General features: G+C 40.9%; 1 protein-coding gene, 1 long non-coding RNA gene and 1 pseudogene across 2 annotated transcripts; all 3 read right to left on the bottom strand.

Moving 5' to 3' along the window:
- Window positions 1-3,668: 3,668 nt before the first annotated feature.
- LOC123467737 lies at window positions 3,669-8,124 on the bottom strand. Its single transcript, XM_045167536.1, has 5 exons — window positions 8,033-8,124; window positions 4,735-5,034; window positions 4,416-4,627; window positions 3,877-4,074; window positions 3,669-3,805 (listed from the first exon to the last, which is right to left on the bottom strand). The coding sequence occupies exons 1-5, from the start codon at window positions 8,122-8,124 to the stop codon at window positions 3,669-3,671; spliced, it is 939 nt and encodes a 312-aa protein (XP_045023471.1).
- Window positions 8,125-10,957: 2,833 nt separating this feature from the next.
- On the bottom strand, window positions 10,958-11,354 carry LOC123467739. Its single transcript, XR_006641846.1, has 3 exons — window positions 11,324-11,354; window positions 11,146-11,252; window positions 10,958-11,080 (listed from the first exon to the last, which is right to left on the bottom strand). It is a non-coding gene; the product is annotated as an uncharacterized LOC123467739 (long non-coding RNA).
- Window positions 11,355-18,659: 7,305 nt separating this feature from the next.
- On the bottom strand, window positions 18,660-23,107 carry LOC123467738 (annotated as a pseudogene).
- Between the last annotated feature and the right edge of the window lie 591 nt (window positions 23,108-23,698).

Here is a 23,698-nt window from a genome sequence, read left to right on the forward strand (position 1 = left end):
GAAAAAATGGCACCTCATTTCAAACCCGAATGCACTTTATCGGTGCGGGGCGGTTAACTCGATTAGAACTAATTTGGGGCCGATCACTAAGTTTCATTATTAATTGTCAAAATTTCTTGAGAGGGGGAAAACTTAACCGTGTTCAAATTTTTCCCTTGAACGTATTTTTATTTGAAGTCCAGCATTTAAAATGAAAAATTTAAAAAATAAAGGAGTAATGATCTATTTGCCGGATGGTTTATTTTAAAATTTATTACAAAAAATGAATAAAATATATGAAAGTCGTGAGTTTGTTTGCACAAGCTTTCCGTTTAGCTTATGGGAACCAAGCCATTGAAAATTAACTCACAGAAAATAAATATTATTCGGCATCTAATAATATGAAAAGCAAGTATACTTATGATAGGATTATAATTTCAAATAATAAAAAACTACTTTAAACTTAATAAATCATGCTGAAGTTTAAAATTCAAAAAATATTTAGCATAAATTGTTTAATTTCAATTTATACACCTCTGGTTTAACCTAAGTTCGACATCATCTTGACTTTTTAAAAATCCTGTATGTGATTTGTTATCGAAAAAGCTCAAGTGTTTTACAACAATTCGATTGTATTGTTCGAAAATGATACATAATATATTTGTAGATTGGCACAGTGGAATAAGATTCGACTGTGCTGCGGGTTTCATGAATAGATGTCCAATACATGTCATATTTATAGCCAAATGAAAGCCCGTTCGGATATCCTTAGAATGTCTGACGGCGCTGTTTAGGGCGGTCAAAACCAAAAAAAAATACATCCGTAGGACATCCAAATCGGATATCGGGCTGTCCGGAGGATATCAAAAAGATGTACTCAACATCCGATCCCGACATCTGTCGGACATCCGACGGACTGCCTTGTGTTATGTGGGATTGAGAGCAGCAGTCAATGTTTTCTCAAGCACGTACACTTTTCTAAGACAAATATCTTTGGCATCGAAATTGACCTCTAATTTTAGTTTCCCGACGAAGACGGGATTCGAACCCACGCGTGCAATGCACAATGGATTAGCAGTCCATCACCTTAACCACTTTTTTAAAAAATAAAATTACCTTTTGTTATCTCTTAATATTCATGCCATAAGATAAAATTTAAACAAAACAAAATAGGAACATATTTGTTTTCCTCGGATGCAGACGGTATTAAGGAAAAGAAAAGGAAATTTGGCAATGTCGGTCTCGTCACAACAATGACAAACTAAAATAAACAAATGGGAAGGATCTTGTGGTGTGTTAGTACAAATAAACAAAAATAAACAAAAGCAATTGACATTTGGGAAAGAGAATACAATAAACAAAATAAAAACAAAGGTTTTACATATTGGAACAGAAAAATATATACAAAAAATAATAATAAACAAAATTAAACTAAAATTATGACTTAAAAGAAAAAGAATGGCAGGATCTTACTAGTGGGGACAAAGTCTTTTCCATAAGCTCTCTACTTCTTCTTTAAGTATCGTTCACATGACAGCTCTTTTCTGCGTATTGCGTATAACGTATTACGTTCTTCGTTTATATTTTTCCTACGTAAATTTCATTTCGTTTTTTACGAACCAAAATTTACGTTAAAATCTTTGTAGTCTGTTCACACTACAGTACTCTGCACTTACGTAAGTCGGTATTTAACGTTAATTCAAACTTTCACTTTCTACTCATAGATGTAGTGTTTGTAAATTTGAGTACTTGTTAATAAATATCAACATCAACTTCAACAGATATCAGTGAACAATGACATGATGCGTGATTCATCCGATGAAGAAGTTTCTTATTATTTCGATAATGACGATCAAAAAAAGGAACAAATTCTTCGTCAAAACACCTTGGAAATGTAGCGTTGGAAGGACAAGGCTGCTTGTTTGTTGTACTTATTTTTAAAACGTCGTCGTAGGAGGTTGTTAGCAAATAATCTTCGACCTGTTTGTAGGTTTACTATTGATTACCAGTTCAAACATCACTACAAACATTCTGAAAGCCTCTTATTACTAATTTATAGGTAGATTATGGACAAGGTTTCATAATTAAGAACCTGAATGAGAGAAATATTCTTTGTATACTACTATTCTACTTGCAGAGAAGAGTTTGGTAGACGGCTTCACCTTCAGGAACATTACTCGTTTGTCACCAACCTTGTTTAACAAATTGCTGTGCATGGTAGGCCCTTCATTGTTCAAAAAAGACACCAACATGAGACGTTCTATCCCAGTCTGTAAAATTAGAATTTTAGAAATCATTAAACTTCAAATGTTAAGTAAATATTCAATTAATAAAATAGAGCAACGATTGGCATTGACTCTGAGATTCCTAGCATCAGGAGACTGTATGCGATCTCTTTCATATTCCTTCCGGATAGGACATTCTACCGTTTTTGAAATAATGAACGAAACATGTAGAATAATGTACGAGATCCTTGCTCCTACCTATTTGCAATTGCCAGATACAAATATGTCGAAACAAATATCAAATGACTTTTCCAAAATTTGGAACTTCCCAAATTGTGTTGGGGCTGGAGATGGAAAACACTTCGCCATGCAATGCCCTAACAACGGTGGCTCCAACTAGTATAACTACAAAGGGTTTCATAGCATGGTGATGTTTGCCGTTTGCGATTCTAATTACTGTTTTATTGCTGTTGACATTGGGGCTTATGGCAGAGAGGGCGATGCGAGCATATTTGCATCATCACAATTTGCGAAATACTAGGATAACGGTTGTTTGGGTATTCCAGGACCATCAACACTTGTTTACTCAGATAGCTTATCCCCTTACGTCTTTGTAATGGTAATGTTTTATAGTGTTACGTGATTATTTTAATACTCTACACTGACAAATATGTTTGTCTGTTTCCTAGGATGATGCATTTCCATTGAAAAAAAAAACATTATGACGCCATATCCCGGCCGAAGCACAGGATCATTAACGAAAGAAGAACTAATATTCAATTGCAGGTAGAATTCAATAAAATTTTTTATCTTTCAACCTTATTAGCTGGTAAGATAGGACAGACACATCACTTCCCAAGACATGTTCTTTAGGTTGTCTCGTGCAAGAAGAACTATTGAAAATGCTTTCGGAATTGTCACCAACCAATTGCACATTTTCCGCAAACCGATGATTGGAAGCCCTAAAAATGTTAAAAATTCATAAAGGCCGGTGTTGTCTTGCACAATATACTGATTCGCGAAGACAGCCGCTTCTACTTGGATAACCAAAAACTACCGGATCATTTTGATGTAAATGGAGTTTTAATTGAAGGTGCCTGGAGGACGAACAATACAATGACATCAATGTTCGGTAAATAATATTAAGAAAAGCAAGGTATAAAACAATTAATCTTTCTATTAGGTCTGTATGAAGTGACTTGCGGCCAGAAAAAGGAATGAACTATCCAACTGTCGCCAAAAACATTCGCGATCAGTTTAAAAAATCTTTTTCGAATAAAGATGCAGTGCCATGGCAGAGGATCATTGTCGAAGATGCAGGCAAAATTTCTGAGGAGGAAAGTTAATGAATATTAACTACGAATAGTTGCTCGAAATGATTTGTATTGACGTGATCATTGATGTTTGTAATAACGATGAGCAACGTAATAAAATCATTTTGTTTCATTGTAATCTCGAGAATGTTTAAGATTGATTTATCCTATCTTCTTCCTTCATCTTCCTCTTTGACTTTTCCTTCTCTTTCTTCCCTGCTTCATATAACAATTGTTCCACTTTGAATCGCATTTCGTCCTTTATGCTGTTACTCTTGATCTTAGCAACTATAAAGGAAAAGATTGATGGGTTATTAATTAAACTTGTACGTTAATTGAGAATTGCATAGCACTTATACCTTTATCGGCGAAAACTTTGCAATAATTTCTCCACTGCTTCGTCACTGCGTCAAGTTCTTCTGTTTTCTCTATCATAGTATGATTTGGTTTATCATTAATCAACTGCGACACCAGCGATGAAATATTTTTTTCCGCTTTAGACTCTTCTAATTTCCGTTTGCGCTGTATACGGCTATCAGGATAACTTGGAAGAGCATCTACAGGGGAAATGAAATGATGTAACTACATATCATTTACAAACTTAGTAAAAATCTCACTATACCAGATGATGAAGTTGAAGGAGTGGGTGTCGATGTTTTTGGAAAGGCTTGAGGTCGACTTTCGGTTAATGTCTTTGAGTCAATAATAGTAGTAGGTTTGGCAGCTTTCTGGCTTTGACTTGAAGAAATGGAATTCAGTTTTTTTGCTGTCAGTACATTTTTTCGTACACGATCTATTCATGAAATCTGTATAGAATCGTAATTGGAATTTACATTAAACAGGGTAAATTAAAAAAAGAAAACGATGTAAATGAAAACATTGCTACACACATGTGTACCTGAAATTGGTAGAGAATCTTCGCTGTTAACAAGGGATTTGTTGTCTAGAGTTAGTGACTGTGTATCGTTTACTGATACGAATGACACGTCATTCCAATAGTGTACATTGTCTTTGTCAGTATTTTGATATTCTTCATTCTCCATTTGATCCACACCACGTTCTTGAACTAAATCAATATGTCGTACCTTTGCTGAAGAAAGATTGGTAAACCTGCTGTAAGGTAAAAGATAATATTGCTGTAGGTGTGCCTTGTTAATTAAATAAATAATTGTAACAATTTTTACGCTCTCTGTTTTATGTGTTCGTCCAGAAAAGACATTGTGTGGTACAAGTCCCATTGCGGAAGTTGGTGCCTTGAGTCTTTTGTGGGAGTCCCTGTTGGATCCTCGATGTTGGACACCTTTCTAACTCTTCTGAATTTATCTACAAGCTGTGTCCACTGAGTGGTCACATCTTCCACAGTGCAATTTTCAAAAAGGTGTGAAATCTCCAACTTGGCGTTTGTTTTCACTGTTATGTTTTTGTAGGATTTGGAGTTTGTGTCATAGAGACACGGGTATTTCTTGACTGCTTCTATTAAAGGTTCACGTTCTATCTCATACCATTTTATTGAAGACCTGAAATGTATTTCCAGCACATTATTTCATCAGAACAATGGGTTTTGAACATAACAATGCGATTTGAACCAACAGAACCAAAATTGTTACTTGTTTCTTTTCTTTGGTGACTTCTTTTTGGGCGAGTTGAAGTTTTTTTACGGGGACTGTTTGTTAACACTTGGAGGAGACATAATAATTCAGTAAACAACTATCCAGAAAAGAATAGCAGAATTTTAAAATTTAAATCACAGAAGTCAACACTGGCGAAATTTAAATTATAAGAACAGACTATAAACAGCAGTAATACTTAAAAAAATAAGAAAAGAATGAAGACAAGCGTATTATATTTTGACTACGTAGTGCGTAGAACGTTCAAAAATCTTATGTAAAAACGAGATCAATCTCATTTTTACGTAGTTACGTTTTGACTTCGTTTTCACTCCGTTTTGAGTTTACGAATTACGTACTACGTAGAGCGTTGTGTGTGAACACTTTGCCGTTTCGACAAAACGCAATTCATAACGCCAAAACGCAATACGTAGTACATAAAACTGTACGTAAGACTGTCGTGTGAACGTACCTTTACGTAGGATTCGTTGGTTATTCCTCGCCTTCCAGGTGGTGAAGACGTAGGCAGCCAGAAGAGTAAATGTTTGCCGGAGATTACCAATTGGCCCAAAATGGCCACGAATCAGATCTTTTTTGGACGACTTGCAACCCTTTTGACGCATGATTCCTTCCAACCAGCTCCAAACCGTGAGGCGCCCAGGACACTGGAATATCAGATGATCTTCGGTTTCGGGATGTGGATGACAATTAGCGCAAGTATCATCCTTGGCTGGATCTAACCGATGGCATATGGTCCTGGTAGGAAAAAGTGGAAACGTGAAAAAGTGGTTGAACAGGAACATGGTCTCTCTGATGTTACTTGGAAGAGCTGCAGTCTCCTTCCAGATACGTGGCCAATCCAGATTAGACCTCAACATCTCCAGCTTTCTCATTGTGGTCACCTCCAGGATTTAATAGTTATATGTTTTCCGGTGTACCATTGGATTCCCCTGCACCAGTATGGACGAGGCGAATAGTTTTAAAATTTTATGCAGGGGTTCCTGAAAGTAAAAGGGCCTCTTCATGACTGCTACGGGTACGGTGTTGTCTTTGTAGATTGGTTATAAGGTTCGGAGAGGGAAGGACATCCAATAACGAAGCAGAGAGCTTTCCGGACTGCTGGGGCCTGTTAGAACTTTATACATGGGGCACAAGAAAAGGGAACGGTAAAAAAAGTGTGTATTGACCATTCCCAGTCCCCCTTGGCTGACAGTACGGTATATTAAAGTTTTTTTCGGCCTCTCTACTTTTCCCATCCATAGGAATTTCATGACAGCCTTTGAAATCTAGTCAGCTATATTTTGCTTACAAGGTCATACTTGCGCAATATACACAGTTCTGGAGAAAGCCTTCGACTTGAGGTAAATCACTCCCTGGTAAAGCTTGAAACGTCGACAGGCATTGTCTCCCAGAATACCAATTAGAGGGCCGAATGCATCATTCCAGACCCTACCAGCTGTCTCTACTATGGAGTGAGAAAATTCAAATCCTAACAGGGACAATGTTGGTGCGTGCAATAGGGGGCATCCCTGGCGAATCGATTGAATATCACAAATCATCCCAGCAACGTTCGATCCGTTGAGGATTGACATTCCTGTTACAGAATACATAGTCTGTAACCAAAGGACGAAAGTGGTGGGAAAGCCCATGACACCCAGAATCCTCCAGAGGACCTCCCTGTTAACCAGGTCGTAGGCCTTTTTAAAATCAACTCCAACAATGGCAGCGCTCATACCCCGAATCGACGAGTTGGAAGAGTCATGGCATCCCCGGTCATCAGCGAATTGAATGACATCTCTATAATGACTTAAGTTATAAAAAATCAGTCTACCAGGTACCTCACCTTTTTGATGAGGCGCTATATTAGATGACAATGTCTGCCTCAATCGTCTCGCTAAAACAGATGCCATGACTTTGTAGTCACAATTCAAAAGAGAAATTGACCGAAAATTAGAAATTCCACAAGGCCCTGAAGACTTTGGAATAAGCCTGATCGCCATTTGGCTCTGCGAAGACGTCAGAGTTTCCCTTTCAAGGATATGATTAAACATATTCAAGAAATGGGGTGCGATCACGTCCCAAAATTCTACGTAAAACTCGCAAGGAATACCATCGGTGCTAGGGGACTTGTTGAACTTCATTGCTGTTATGGCAGCTCTAATCTCAAGAAGCGAAATTGGTACCGTTAGGTTTGGGGTTGGCTTAAAGCAATCTCTCAAGGAATTCAGTCTCTGCAAGTGTTTCAGGAGAAGGATGATTTTTAAAAATTTTAGTAAAATGTGAAACAATCTCTGCTGAAATGTCCTCTTTGGTGGATAAGCAAGTGCCATTAGATGCAATGATCTTATCAATGCGACACTTACGGTAGTTAATTCTGGCTCTATTTACATGAAAAATACCTGCTATTTCTACCTCTGGGCCCTCGAAGCAGCATGAACGAATCCCATGCCCTTTAAGTGTGCTGTCCTTCCAAGACTTTGAGAATTTCCTCAACTGGTGAAAGGCAACCCAATCAAATGTGTCTGCTTCGGCCATCTCCTGAATGCAAGCCTGATAGAAAAACTTGGTTTCTCTTATTAGTCTTGTTCTTTGCCTCGAATAATCTATTGAAATGCGCTTGATACCTGGTTTCAGGACACTCTCCCACCGATTTGCTACATTGCTTTCCCTAAGATGATGATGAGCAGATTCCAGAATGAAACTAGTTACATATTTCTGATAACCTTCTTCTGAAAATATTTATGTATTTAGTTTCCACAATCCGGCAGAGGATCTGCTATGATTCAGGAGATCGAGATAGCAAGTAAGTGTTGACTGTACTGACTGATGGTCACTAATCGATAAAGACTGCAAACAAATATTTAAAAAATTATCCCCAAAAGATCGACTAGCACAAATCCTATCCAACCTAGAAGAACCGGAATGGTAATGGAAAGTGTGACCTGGTTCACTATGATTAAGCTTTTTCCAGATGTCTACCAGATCGAGACCAGTAACCATCTCCTTTAAAGCAAAGCTAACGATACTACTGGGGATAGGGACTGGGTATTTGCCCTATCTTGGATGTCGTCAATTCAGTTAAAATCGCCAATCAACACGAAGGGCAGTCGAGTGGTAACTTAGTAGGCAGGAACGGTTTGTCGAAGAAAAGTGTTTCCCTCGTTTTCAGACTGTTTACCAGACGGAGAATAGATATTAATAAACGTTAAAAATTTTACGTCGATAGAGATAAGCCTTTCGTCAGGTTCAAGAAGCAATCGAGAATATCCAAAACCATGCTTAATAAGAATGGATGTTCAGTTTGTGTTGGGACCGACATTTGCTAGCAAGTGGACAGCTTTGAATAATTGGGCAAGAATGAAAGGCTACCTCTTGAAGTCCCACGATATCTAGATTACCGTCCCTGCAGAAATTTTAAAGAATTTTACGTCGCTCGACTGAACTACTACCTCTAATGTTGATAGAAGCGATTTTTAGTCTTCAAGTCATTTATTTGGTTTTATGAGTTGGAAAATGCCTGAAGTAGGTTTAGAATTCTTTGCCGTCAAAGTAGGATTGAAGCGTTTGTTTCCTGGTACCGTGGGAATTCTTAGGGGGTCCTTTGTTTTGTCAGGTTCCATGATCTCAATTTCCGCCATGTCGGGTTCCATCGATTCCTTGATAATTGTCATTGGTTCTTCGTCTTGTTTCTCTGTGTCAGGGGCTTTCATTTGGGATTTCTTAATTGGTTTCGAAGGGTTATCTTTAGAAGGTACAGTCAAGAAACTGGTAAGAGTGTCCATGGTTTCAGTTTCCAAATTTTGAGTCCCTCCTGAGGGTGAATCTTACAATTCACCCTCCAAAAGTACCTTGGAAACCATGGAATGTTAAGCTAAGGGAATTACTACGGGATTCTGTATAATGTTCTCTTTCTTTTTAGTCATTTTGGGAACAGGTTTTTGGACAATGGTGGGTTCCTGGTTTCGTTTTAATGTCGGGCAATTGTAGCTAAAGTGGGTCTTATCATCGTCACAAAGTCTGCAAGTAGGCTTTTGTCCGTCATACTTTACCATCGCACGATAACTGCCAATTGTAATGTATGAGGGAATAGTTTTCGTCACCGTCATTCGTACGATCATCCAAGTGGCCAGGACAGGGTATAAAACTTCATCCTCTCCCATCCGATGGCGTTCCCACCGTGCTGCAATTACATTCCCAAATTCCTTTAGACGTGTCTGAACTACTCCCAAGTCTAGATTCTGTGGAATCCCTGCAATTCGAGCAAATTTATCTTGGATATTGATATCCCTTATGACTACGCCAACTTCTTTCCCCTCCAATTCGGTCCTGACGATACCACTGTGTTGGGACAAAAAACTTGAGGTGTATGACTTTGATATAAACGTAATTCTAGCGACCTGGTTTCTCGTATCTAGCACAGCAACTAGGCCTAAGAGATCCTGTGGCTCAACCTTCAAACTAGGCACGAAACCATGAACTGTACGCATACTCAATCTCGTGAATTGAACCCCAAAATCAATATCTACACTATTGAGCCTTTTTGCAGCCATTTTCCCCTAGACAATGTAAACAAACTGCCAAAACGGGGAGGGGAAGGTCCCCACACACGTAAACAAAAACACAAATAAAACAATTTGGGGCAAAACAACAAAAACGGCTAAACTATACAAAATAAACACTCGAGAACACGAATACAACAACAGAAAAAAAAACAAATAACAAAAAACTCACAAAATGTTGGAAAACGGGGAGAACAAAAAAACACGTCTGCATCCGGGAGCTGACCAAACCAGTCAGGTGACCACTCGGTCACATCATCCGATTATTTTCCATCACGTTGAGGTCCTGAGCCCTAATGCGTTAGCGGATGATTTCAATAACATAAAAATTTAACTAAAACACCGATAATTACAACTCGCTGGAAAGAAAACAATTATAATTACACCCGAAGAGAGACTTAAAGCCTCGACCTCAGGATTAAAAGTCCAGCGCTCTACCAACTGAGCTAAGCGGGCTATATAATCAATGACTATGTTATTCAATACATTAACACCACGTAGTTTCTTTCAACATGCGACGACAAATTATTAAACCCACACATTTTAAAATAAGTCTTACATTGCCTTGATCCATGTCACGAAAAATGAAGAAGCCGAAAAATTTTCATAGTTTTTTTTATCTTGGTCGAAAATAAGGGTGTCCATGTCACGCAAAATGAGGAAACCTTCAAACAAACAATAAACCAAAAATCTTTCATTCAAAATAACGGTCATCGTAGCAAACCAGCAAAGATTATTTTTTTTAGGTGTTTTTTGTGGACGAGGCCGGTGTTACCGGGTGTCGCAGAAAATCTGGGCTTGGTTCCACACATCACCGAGTTATTTCTGTTTAGACTCAGACTGTTGTTGTGTCAGGAACGTGATTCAGATGTATTGATGGCAACCTAGTTATTTTTGAAACTAGGTATTACTATTACTTTTTACCGAGTTTTCGAAAAAAAGTAGGTAATACTATTACTAAATACCTAGTTTTATAAAATTACTAGGTAAAGTAGTGGCCGAAAAACTAGGTACTAGGTAATAGTAAAAAGTAGCGGCAAGAAAACTAGGTAGTAATAAAAAACTAGGTAGTAATTTAAAACTAGGTAACCTAGTTATACCTAGTTTTTAAAATATGAGAAAAATTAAATGACAATACGAGCAGTTTGATTCTTTGATTATTCTTTCTGTATTTCTTCAACTTCATTTCGAGTGAAATGAAGTTGATGTGACAATTGTCAATCAAAAGTAGATGGACTGACTTAATCAGGACCTGCAATACAATAAAATATATCAAAAACATAAGAAATGCTATTAAAACTATGAACAAATTCATACGTCAGAGTCACACTCAAAGTTATTCATGTGCAGCTTGCGAGTGAAATGAAGTTGACTACTTGACTCACTTAGGATGTGACCTGCAATACAATACAATATATCAAAAATATCGGAAATGCCTGTACAACTATGAACAAATTCATACGTCAGTTATTCAGGTGCAGCTTGCAACAGTTGCAAGTGAAATGAAGTTGACTCACTTTAGGATGTGACAATTCCAATGAAAAAATGCTAGACAAACTAAATAAGTCCCTGCAATACAATTAAATACATTACAAAACTAACAAATTCTTGTAAAATAACCATTGATTTCATATTCATACTTAAACTTTGAGTTTTTCAGGTGCAGAATTGCATGTAATTTCCAAACAACAGTAGATAGACTGATAGACTAACTCAGTCAGGCGTCAGGCTCTGTCAGGGAAAGGGAAAAAGGAAACAAATGAATAGCAATAAGCGACATATTACAATTAACAGAAATTTTGAGTTTTTAATCATTTGACAACAGTATAAAAAAAAAGTCAAATTACCTAGGTAATGTTTTTCTTATTACTAGGTATTTTTTTTTAACTAGGTTTTTCTATTACTGGAGTTGGAGTTGAGGCCTAAAATCGTAAGGACATTCCAGGTAAGGTTGTTTTGCTTAAAGAAATCTTTAAAAGTTGTGAGGAGAACTTCATGGTGCTTGCAGGCAGAAAGAATGTGAGTTGTGTCTTCTACTTCAGGGCAGCCATTGCGACAAAGTCGATCTTGGTCCATATCTATTTTACTCAGTTTGTTGTGGCATGTCGGTGGAGAGCAATGCTTATTGCTCTGATTGGATGGTGGTGCCACTCGATGATGCCAAGTTTTGTTCTGAAGTATATGCATGGTTTGCCAGATGTTTTAAGTTCAAACAGTGTATTGGCTAACCATTTCCTTCTATATTTTTGAATTATTTCAGGTGCACTGAGGGAATTATCAATCCGATTGGTTGCAGGGATGTTGCTTTGGTTATTTGTCAGCTTGTCTGGCTGTTCGTTCCCCAGGATGCCAACATGACTAGGTATCCATGAGATGTGTGTGTGAGTACCACTATCTTTGAGGCTGTTAAGTGAGTACCATATATCATTGATAACAGGATTATAAATTTGTTTTGGGGTAGCATTGATTCCCATCAATGCTGACTGCGAGTCTACAAAGACGTAAAGCTTTGGGGGGCCTGGCTCCAAGTGGTAGCAGGCTTCCAGGGTCTTAAGAATGCCGTAAAGTTCGGCAGTTTGGATGTTAGAGCCTGGTGTGAGGAAGCAGGCACCTTCAGTTTTTTTTTCGGGGATGGTGTATGCACAAGAGGTGTGAGAGCATGTGACGGATCCATCTGAGAACGCCTTGATTGTAGACTGTTGGAGCTGATGTGCGAAGCTGTTGAAAAGAGCTCGTGCTTTTGTTTCATTCTGCGTTGCTGCTGATTTTTTCATGGTGAAATACGAAGTTGAATGGGGGGGGATTGCCCACGGCGGGGTGTTTTTCTTTGCTTGGTGTAGTCTGGAAGGGCTTTGAAAAGATGTTGGTCTAGGGCAGCTATCACGCTAAGCGGTTTGGAGATATCGGGGGTACTTCTAGGGGGCCATATTGTAGGGTTATTGATGTGTTGTTGGGCCAGCTTGTAGGTCGAATTTTTGGGTTGTGTGCTCAGCTTGATTAGGTATTGTGCCGCTTGCCAGTTCATTCTGTTCTTTACGAGTTCCAGTCCTAGATCGGCATAGAGAATCTCTACCAGGGTGGATTTAAAGGCGCCTAAAATTAGTCTAGGGATCCCTCGGCTGACGATGTCTACTTTGGCAATGTTGGTTGAACTGGCTCTGCCATAGGCTATCATGCCATAGTGTATTTTGCTACGCACAAATGTTTTAAAGGGAGTAGCTAGGGTATGGGTGTTGGGGCCGTATTTTTGCTGTTTGAGGACTGTGAAGAGATTCCTCATCTTAAGGCAGCTCGTTACAACTGCGTTTATATGGGTAGTCCATGTGAGTTTCCGGTCGAAGTTCAAGCCAAGGAATTTTGCTGCGTTGGTCGATGGGATGCGCCTTCCGTGGATGAAGAGTAGTGGGCTGATCGGGGTTTTCGGGCGCGCGAGAATGTTAGATTGGAAGATTTTTCCACTAGAAACTCGAGCCCCCATTTACTGCCCCATCTATTGAGTTTGTCTAAGTATGGCTGGAGTAATTTTTCCCCATCGGTGGGGCTTTTTGCTTGGGCATAGATTGTCACATCGTCAGCGTAGTGGAGGGTGTGGGTGCCTGAAAGTGGGAGTGGGAGGTCGCTCATCATCACATTGAACAGTAGAGGGCTGAGAACAGCACCTTGGGGTACTCCTCTGTTGACAGGTACCGCCGGTGATAGGAAGTTGCCAATCTTCACGCGGATGTATCTGCCCGTTAGTAACGGTTGGATCCATTTAAGGATTTGGCCTCTAATTACTAGAGTGGATAGCTTGAAAAGTACACCTTCTGACAGGGTACGGTCGAACGCTTTTGCGATGTCTAGGAAGACGGCGTAGGTGGGACGGCCTTTACTGAAGGCGGTTTTTACTGCATTTTTTAGGGCCACTAAATGGTCTGTAGTGCTTCTGCCGGGTCGGAAGCCTGCTTGAGAGGGTTGAAGTAGAAAGTTGGTCTCCAGGTGCCAGCTGAGTATGTTTTTGATGATTCTTTCCATAACTCTGCCGAGGCAGGAAGTTAAGGAGATGGGGCGGTACGAGACAGGATCTTGTAGTTGTTTGTTCGGTTTGAGGATAGGTATATCCGCGGACTGCTTCCATTCTGGCGGGGATACCCCATGGAGTAATAGTGCATTGAACGTGAGGTTTATATACTCTCGGTTTTCGTAGTTTAGGTTGGCGAGCATTTTGTTATGAATGAGGTCCAACCCAGTTGCGTTACTCTTGAGGCGGCTGAGTCCGCTCTCTATTTCCTTGGTTGTTATAGGTTTGTTGAGAGGGGATGGGTTGGTTGATGACATGGCTTCTTTTATTTGTTCTTCATGGGGTCGGTATACGATGCCATGAGAATCAGGACAGTCGAAGAAAGTTTTGAGGAACAATTTAACCTTTGCTTTTGGGTCGGTGATCGTTTCACCGAATTGGGACAGCAGGTCGTGGCTGGCTGTAAAAGGGGACCAATTTGGGCGGGTTAACATCGGGGTGGGCCGGCAGCATTTTAGTGTCAATAATGACAGGCAGGGGGTCGCTACCAAGTTAGGGTCCTAGGGTGACGGTTGTGTCATCAGGCGAGGACGGCCGACATTATCGTAAGGTCTAATGTTGATGTTCGGCCAGTGGATGGGTTGACGTAAGTACCTAACTTCAGTGGCGTAATGAGGGTAAATTCTGGGGTTTTTAGGAGGGTGCTGTAGATAGATTTGCGGTTTGGTCGTTGGTTGGAGCTCCAAGACTCGTGATGACCATTAAGATCTCCATCAACGAGTGTTTTGTTCGTGTTGGAGCTGCCGAGCAGCTGGGTAATTTCTTTTTTGGTATAGTCACCGTGAGGGCAGTAAACGGATATGATATCTATTTTGCCGTATCCGGTCACGTTAATTGATATACCAACTACTTCTATATAAGGTGAGGTTCTGATGATAAGAGGGGTATAGGGAATTGAATGGTGGACTAGGATGGCTACTCCGCCACCTGGTCTGTCGGTGCGGTTTTTCTTTATTAGTTGTAGGTGCGGAATTTAACTGAGAATTTATTATTCCAGAAGGTCTTACAGAGTAGGACGATAGAGGGGGTGGATAAACTTAAAAAATTACGGAACTCTTCTAGGCGGGACTTGGTGAGGCCTCGCGCGTTCCATTGTACGAACTTGAGCAGATTCATTTGTTTCTATTTTTGGAACTGGCCTTCTTGTTTGGATCTTCTAAGGAAGTTGATTTTGAAGGGGTGTAGTCCATTCTTGCGGATATTTGTGGTTGCCCGCTAGATCTTCTAGACCCAGAGGGGGGGTGGGTCGCACGAGTCGGAATCCGAATGGGGTTGCTCGTATCCTTCCGCCTTACAGAGTGGGAGACGGGCATAGAGGAACGCTTCGAGCCTGTCGAACCTGCCGATGACAGTTTCCTCGAATGAGTCGATTCTCGTGTTGGTGTTTGCTGCATCTGTGGCAACCTGGGCGAGTTTGGACTGAATGTCCATAATGGTTATGCTTTAGAGATTCTTTAGCGTCTCCTGTAATTGGCGCATATCCGTTTTTAGTTTTTCTATTTCGTTAAGGCTGGCTTGGTTGATCGGGGTCGGTTTTGGCCTGCTTACAGCGGAGCTATAGGAAATACCTATTTTTTGGCGTGCCTCTGAGATCGGGAGGTTATGATCCGTAGCGTATTTGATGAGGGCGAGCATTTCATGTAGGTAAGGCATTGTTTTGAGTCTGAGGAGTGGGTTGGGCTGATACAGTTGACGCATTTTGTGGTGCAAGCTGTTGATGCAGTTTGGTTCCCGCCACAGTTTTTGCACTTGTCTTCTTTGCTGGAACAGTGGTTTTTCGTGTGGCCGAGTTTCCAGCATTTGGTGCATTTGTAAGGACTGGGGTAATACTTAAAGACCGAAAAGCTGAGTGCCACTAAAGTGACCCTTGCAGGAAGGGGTCTATGTAATGAGAGGGCTACGGTTCCAGCGGGACCCCTTGTTCCTTCAGCCAATTTGGTGAAATGCTCAATCTTAGTAACTCCTTGAGAGGCAAAGAGCTCGAGCAGATCTGTCTCTGATTCAGAGGTTGGAACTCTGTGTATGATGCGTTTATGGCTGTTGATAGAGTTCAGCTGTTCGGCTCTAATGGAGCGGTTGACCGCGTGAGTGATTTTTAGCAGAGCTTGTCGTTGGGCTACATAAGTGGGGTAGACGAATAGGTCTCCACCACGGGGGGAATCCGAGCGTTTCAGTTTGTCGACTTGTAGGGCTATGTCATGGATGATGGCTTTCAATTCAGTCATCTCCATTTGGCGAAAATTTGCCTTGCCATCGATCAGTTTAAGGATAACGGGTGGTAGGCTTACCGTAGTTCGGGCATTGTGATTGTTACTGGTAGTTGGCCATTTTTCGACGCTTTCGTTCACAAAATTCCTATTTGCTTAAGTAGGCTGGTAGTTCATCGTGTGGTACGGACGTGACTCGGGCACATGGGTTGAGGCTGGTTGCCGGACACGAGCGGGGCCGGTGTGTGTATTCTCGGTTTCCGCAACCATGCAGCAATTACTGTCTGGGGAGGAGTGGCACAAAAACTGACAATTTTGTTTTTTTGTTTTTTTTCCACTTTGTAGCATCTTTGTCTCTTTTTAACTATGGCAGTAACTTATTTAGAGGGAAAGAGACACAACCGTTTGGTTCCGATGCACTAGGCGAACTCTAACGAGCAAAGATGGAACAGCGTTTGCTTCTCGGCTCACGGTCACATTGTTGTTTTCCGTCTGCTTATGTGACATTCTGGATACGCCATCTACCGGTAGAATGTCAATTGAGCTAGTGGCTTGGTTTCTGAGTCCTTCACAAGATGGCCAACACCGCAGAACACCACCTACCTAACAGGTTTCGTTCAGGGAAAACGCATTGAGTTTAAGCCGTGTTAACAAAAAAATTGGAAATCAAATACTGAAAGCATATTATTCATTTATTTATTTCAGATGAACTATGGGTGTTGGCAACTCAGCGGTTGCCAAAACCGTAAAATTCTTAGACCCTGCGAACCCGATCCGGCAACGCCTGGAATAGGGTCAGGGAAATTGGAAACGAAGGGCGGAGCTACCGACGACCCGACATTGTGAAAAGTCGAGCCCACCGGAGCACATGTGTAGCTCGCAAGTTTTTCGCTCTCCGCCTTTCCGTCAATTTTTCGTCTTTTTTCCACAGTTTTCCCCGTAAATTTACAAGTGTTTTTCATTTCTTCGATACTGGCAGGCAACCAGTATTTTTTGCTCCCGATTCTCGTCCAAATTCACGGCTCAAACCACGGAGCCTTTTTCCAACTGGAGGCTTGAGGAGCACGTGTGGCAACGTGCTCATGGCAAGTCGTATCAGTTTTTCCCCTCTAAACCCCTCGTGTATTTGCGGTTTGTAAACGGGTGGATCGTAGAGTAGACACTCTACCACCACGTTCATTACCGTCCCGTGAATACGTTTTTGTGAAGGTAACCGTCCCCCCTTTATTTTTCTTTTCTTTGCGTGCGTAACGGCAACAATGGGAGATTCTACTCTTGGTACAGATCACCAGATTTTAGTTGCGCGTGCTGACAAATTAAGTTGTTTATTCATTTAGGTAGTAAAGAGTTCACGGTATCATAGGATTGTTCCTCGATCGAATGTGTTGAATACATATATCTGCCTTGATAGCGCAGTATGCAGCGCGTGAGTCTCCTAATCTCGAGGTCGGGAGTTCGAGCCTCACTCGAGGTAGTTCTATGTAAACTAACTAAATTTTTTCTACTTAAAGTCAATCCTGTAAGAGCTGGTTTGTTTCTAAATGCTGCATATAAATCAATAAATACCACGGTACGATAATAAAGGTTCTACCGAGATTTGAACTCAGATAGTCAGAGTCAGCGTCTGAAATGCTATCAATTACACCATATAACCACTATTAACAAATGATCATATTACGATAACATCGATAATGACAACTCGCTGGAAAGAAATCTTCGGATTAAAAGTCCCGCCCTCTATCAACTGAGGTAAACGGGATACGTAATTGATGTCTATGTTATTCAGTACATTAACAACACGTAGTTTCTTTGATCATTCGACGACAAATTATGAAACCAACATATTTTCAAATAAGTCTTACATTACCTTGATCCAAAATCACGGTATCCATGTCTCGAAAAATGAATAAGCCGAAAAATTTTCCAAGTTTTTTTATCTTGGTCGAAAATAAGGGTGTCCATGTCACGCAAAATGAGAAAACCTTCAAACAAACAAAAGACAAAAAATGTTACATTGGTATTGGTATTGGTAGTATTTAGGTGCACGAGTGCGGCCATACATGCCGCAGTCTTGGCCTTCTAGTATGAAGGACTCACGCACCGGCGATTTCTTGTTCCAGTTTGTGGTCCGGCATCCACTGTTGGTTGATGTTGGCTTCATAGTGGGGAGGTTGTTGTGGGGACATCTTGTGTTGGCGTTGGAGGTTTGGTAGGGCCCTACCGGTGAGTTTGTTCAACTCGTTGCTGAGCTGCTTGGTCAGAAGTTCTCGCGTGGTGGTGTCGTTTGGTGTTCGAGCATGGTCTCAGCTATTATCTAGTTAGGTCCCCTGTGTTCACATAAGTTAGCGTGCGTTTGTGGAGATTCCCATGTTTGGGTTGTGTTTGTGTTTGTCTATTTTTGTTTTGGTTGGAGGCCTTGGGCTAGAGGTTTGTTTTGGTGTCTTTACTTGTTGTTTCGTTTGCTAGGTATCCTTGTTATAGGGATTGGCGGTACGGCGTTGGTGTTTCGTCGAATGTCGTCCCACATGTGTTCAGGTTTTTTTTTCTTCTTTTATCTTTGTTCCCTTTGTTTGCAGTTTCCGGAGCTGTTGCTGTGCCTTTGTTGTTTCCCTGGTAAGAAAATGGAATGGAAATTCATGATGGTCAGACGCATCTGGATGTTACATATGCATACTATCACTGCCTTCCTCCACGGTAATTATTTTTGCTTCATATAATATTTACGAGGTTTGTTTGGTTTAGAAAATTGGCTAGGGTGTCCCTTATCTTGCATTGCACTGTCGTATCTAGTGCCATGTTGAGGCCGAGTAGTGAGCGGACATTGAGGTCGATGTCGTGGGTTGCCAGTAGCTGGTGGATTTTTTGGCGATTGCTTTCTGTGTACGGGCAGTCGATTATTATGTGATTGACGTTTTCGATCACCTCGCAACCTTCCTGACAGCTTGGGTCAGCGTCTTTGTCCACCCTGTGGTTGAAAGAATTCAGGTAGTTGTGCCCTGTTCTTAGCCTGTGAAGGCATACTGTTATGGCTCTCTCCTTGTGGTGGAACCACTTGGTCAGCCCTGTCCTGGACATAGTCTGAATGCAGGCTTCCCTACTAGCACAGCTCGTTCAGAGGACATCGTAAGAACGTCCGTTTATCCTAGCTAGGTTCATCCGTTGATTGTTACGTTTGGAAATTTTGTACATCGCTTGGATCGCAAGAGAATCGACCCGCGCCAGTCTTCCCGGGGACACCCTAAAAACGTCGGTTGATCCCAGCCAGTTTTCTCCCGTTTTTGGGCGTTGTTGGACGTCCCTGGTACGTAAAATTAGTACGCTGCTGGAACAAAAGAAATTGGACGGATCGTTTTATTCTCCGAACGTCATATTAACGTCCATTTATCCCAACCAATTTTTCTGTCCCCGGCACGTACAAAGCAGTACGTTGCTGAAACCAAAAGAAGTCTAACATATTATATTGTAGATAAGCATCATACATGATATGGTCGTTAGTGACCCCTATCGGCCATTGCCTCACATTTGACATCATTAGTAACCAGAACAGCTAAATAACGACTATTAGATATGTAAAAAAGTGTTTGATATTTTAAAATAATAAAAACACCCTATTATTATTATGGTTGAGCATAATTTATTTGCAATGACATGAAAGACATATAGATGCTTAATTTACATTATGATACAACAATGGAGACACTAAAAAATATCCATTCTCGGGTATGTTGATGGGAATGCGAATTGCTTTACATATAATATCCCGAACGGGAAAGCACTCTAAGATGGATGATAAGTTGGATATCAACATTTCATTTAACATTTTTGATGAAAGGGGATAGTCGTACATATCTTCTACTTGCAAATATTTTCGACTCAATAAGTACACTTGCCCATCAAATTTTATAAAATTTTCTATGAAAATACCAAGATTTTCCTTTTCATTAATGAAAACACAGTGATCCGGATTTTTCCTGGTAAAAATAATCAGAAAGATAAAGAATTAGTCTTTATCTTTCTGATTTTTAATTAGTAAAAAGTATAGTTGTTATATGGGAAAAAGGATCACTTTGAAATATTGGATCACCCCCGACATGTGCTGCATTGCGTCCCTACCCGCGGCTATGCCGTCGGGTATGGGAGAGGGTCGAGGGGTGAGAAAGGGACCCAAGTTACAACCAAGTTACCCGACGGCATAGCCACTGAAGTAACAATGGTTATAGCTCAACGTCAGATGCTGAGAAGATAGGCCAGCTAGGGAAAGGATGCCGCAAGAAATATCCTGTGGCGAGATACACTCCCACAGCAGATTCTGTTCGTGGCAACAAATCAACCGAATCCAGTGATGTGGAAGAAGATAATCTTACCACGGAACTTCCTCCAATTCCAATGCCAACAGGAATTGCGAGTGGTTGGCATTCACCTTGTAATGAAAATTAATTGTTAATTTTTTATGTCTGTCATCTATAATTATTTTACATAGCGGTTCCTGGTAATTAAAAACAGTATCATACAAATGCAGATTCCGCCTGCGGCAATAGTCAGCCCATCAGCGGGCAGCAACGATGCGCTGGCACAGCATCCATGCAGCCCACATAAACTTGCAGTGCACCCGTATCCGTTCCGTCCATAAACCAATCTCTGCCGTTTAACTAAGAACAACAGCTGACCAGCTGGTATCCAGCGCAATCACCATGGATGCAACAACAAGAACAGGTAAGCTTTTAACTTGCATATTATTTTTGATTATCAATTTTAAAATTTTTCTGCAGCCGGTAGCAGAGTATCGATCGTCGCAATCGTATTCCTCTCTCAACCAGTTGACGCCACGTCAACCCCAAGCGGAGTCTTCGGTCGGTATGGGTCAAATCCAGCAGTTGCTGACGAAGATTTTGAGGGAATTGGCCAAAAGTCGAGAAGATTATAATGCATTGATGCATAAATTGGTTTCTATCGAGACCAAATTGGTTAACCTTCAAGACACAACGAGCGGTAACAATAAAACTAAAGAAGACATGCCATTCCCGCTACCGATCACTGACGTTGCGGATATCGTTCCGCTAGAAGATTGCCTCAAAGGAAATAAAGCATTCTATAGACAATTGGTAAGTAAATGTTACACATTTTGTTACTTTTTAACTCACTTAAAACTATAATTAACTTAAATAACTTTTTATTTAGGTTGCCCTTATCGGGGGTCTTGGCGGTTCGTCTTTATCCGACGCCGTCAGGCGTGCTTGACTTCGATTTTTTCCTCCAAGTACGCGCAGCATGCAACTGGGGTGAAAAAATGAGCAATGGAAAACAAAAAAATGGTGTATGTAAGCTGCTAATCACTCGAGCAGTTTTTGGTGTGTAGTTATGCAGACAACAGTTTTAGCCATTAATCTTTTGATTTATTTTGTAGATGGAATAAAGGGCGTGTTGCAATTCGCAGACGCCAAAGAATCGGATCTCGAGCAAGAGACCAAAAATTTCCTGAAAAGGGCACCCGAGCAAGTTAAATTTGCTCTAGGAAAGGATGAGAGTATTCCGTCTGGGCAAACAACAACGCCAACCGCAATCAACGTAGAGGACCCTGATGAAGAAATTCCGGACGAAGTACCGGAATTTGACCCGAACTAATTATTTCTGTAATTTTATATTTTTCTGCTTACACAAAAAAACGCAACATTTTTTTTTTCTAAACAGTGTTCAAGTGCACTGCTGCGTATTGGCTGCTGGGCGCTTAAATTTGAAATTTGTATTTGGTAACCAAGATAAACAAAATGTTCAACCAAGATATGCATGCGATGAACCCATCGGCAACACCGTCGACCTTCACCACTTCCAGACGGTGACACAGAAAGTATTTCAGCACCAGAGACGGTACTTAACATACATAACTGATGGTATTTGTGCTTAACTTCATTTACTATTTATAGATGGAATGTAGACGAGGCCGGATCGCAGATGCAGATACACATAATTGAATGTAATTCTTGATTTTATTGTGTATTACATCTGGTTGTATTATATACAATGTAATACAATACTATTTACTACAGCCTAATTTGATATTTTATTACTTAATTTAATATTCATATATTACCTGGGTCCAGTAAAATGATCCTCAGTTCGTTCCTATCCGGACATTCCCGGGACGTCTGGAAAAGGACGTTCACTGAACGCACTTTCCATAACGTTCAAAGCATGTCCATTTAAGACCATCTCCTAGATGTTCAAATGTGACCGTCGCGTGGAGGTATTTTATCGACGTCCTAAAAACCGGACATTAGGATATCCCTTTGACGTTCAGGGGACGTACCGCTGGGATATCCAGACAGGATGGTGAGGACGTGGCTGGGATATCCCTATGACAGAGGAAGGCTACTAGGGTTTCCGGCATGTCTTGAGATAGAGGAGGTGGTCTTTCCTCCAGTCGGCCTTTACTATTGAGATTTTTTCAGATGGGGAGAGCTTATGGTTTGCTTTTGCTCCAGATGGTTTTGTACACTCGGTTTGCGCCAGTCTGTCCGCCACTTTGTTGCCTTGGATGCCCACGTGACTCGGTATCCAGGTGAGCGACATTTGTGTCCCGCTGGATTTGAGGCTTGATATCGTTTCTCTAATCTGATGTAATGTCTCGTTGTTTCCTGGTGTGGTAGACCCAATTGCTTTTACCACCGAGCTAGAGTCGCAGAATACCATCACTTCTGGTGGGTTTTCATCAAGTTTGTATGTGTAGTCAAGGGCTTTGTGTACGGCTAGGAGCTCCGCTGAGTACATGCTTGCTTGATTGTCCATGGTCCACGTTTGGGAGACATTTCTCGTTGGAATGTACATTGCGCATGTGGTCGTTTTAGAGGTTTCCGATTTTGCCCCGTCCGTGTATATGCACAACGTTGATGTTGGTATTTGCTGGTGTAGTGTTCTGAATTTCTCTACTACTGCAACAGGATTAGCTTTTGCTTTGTTCTTTGTTGTTGGGAACCATAGTGTCTTGCAGAGCATTGATCTGCAAGGTGGGGGGTAGTTGTAGCTTGTGAATGGTGGTGGTGTGTTCTCGAACGTGGATAACCCCAGCCGCTGGATGTACCGCATTTTTTTATCAGCCCCGGGGTGCTTCTAGTCGGGTATTCCATTTGTTCGTCGAAAAGTTCCTTTGCCGTATTGTACATCGGGTTGCGGGGTCTGGTGCTCAGATTGATCAAATATTTTCTGGTTAACCACTTTCTTCTGGTAGTGATAGGTGCAGTGTCTGATTCTGCGTAGAGTATCTCTTTAGCTGAAATTTTGGAGCCCAGTATGATCCTGATTATAGCCCGGTGGACTATATCAAGCTTTTCTAGATTGGTTTTACTGGTGTTGCCATAGGCTATGAGACCGTAGTCTATTATGCTTTAGACTAGGCTCTTGAAGAGTAAGATGAGTGTTGGTGTGGAGGGTCCCACTTTTGTGTTCGTTATCACCTTAAACAAGTTCTTGACTCTCATGCATTTGGTGATAACTTGTTTTATTTGTTCTTTCCACAGCAGTTTGTAGGCGAATGTGACTCCTAGGAATTTTTCAGATTTTTTAGGTTGGATCCTATGGCCATTCAGAAAGAGTAGTGGGTCATCTCCCGGTTTATAAGCGCGCGTGAATGTTATCATTCCTGATTTGTCAGGTGTAAATTTGAATTTGCTTTTCCTTCCCCATTCATAGGCCTCGTCGATAGCTGGTTGTAATGTTATTTCGGCGTCGAACGGTTTTTTTGTCTTCGTGTATAT

The sequence above is a fragment of the Daphnia magna genome, unplaced genomic scaffold, assembly GCF_020631705.1.
Source record: "Daphnia magna isolate NIES unplaced genomic scaffold, ASM2063170v1.1 Dm_contigs218, whole genome shotgun sequence".
NCBI lineage: Eukaryota > Metazoa > Arthropoda > Branchiopoda > Diplostraca > Daphniidae > Daphnia > Daphnia magna.

What these genes read in the sequence shown, in the direction of transcription:
- LOC123467737 (XM_045167536.1), bottom strand. Translation starts at nt 8,124, where the DNA reads ATGGTTACTGGTCTCGATCTGGTAGACATCTGGAAAAAGCTTAATCAT. An exon ending in TGGGACTTGTACCACACAAT is followed by an intron (nt 4,628 to 4,734) that starts GTCTTTTCTGGA and finishes ACCTTACAGCAG; the next exon opens with GTTTACCAATCTTTCTTCAG. An exon ending in CAAAGTTTTCGCCGATAAAG is followed by an intron (nt 3,806 to 3,876) that starts GTATAAGTGCTA and finishes TTTCCTTTATAG; the next exon opens with TTGCTAAGATCAAGAGTAAC.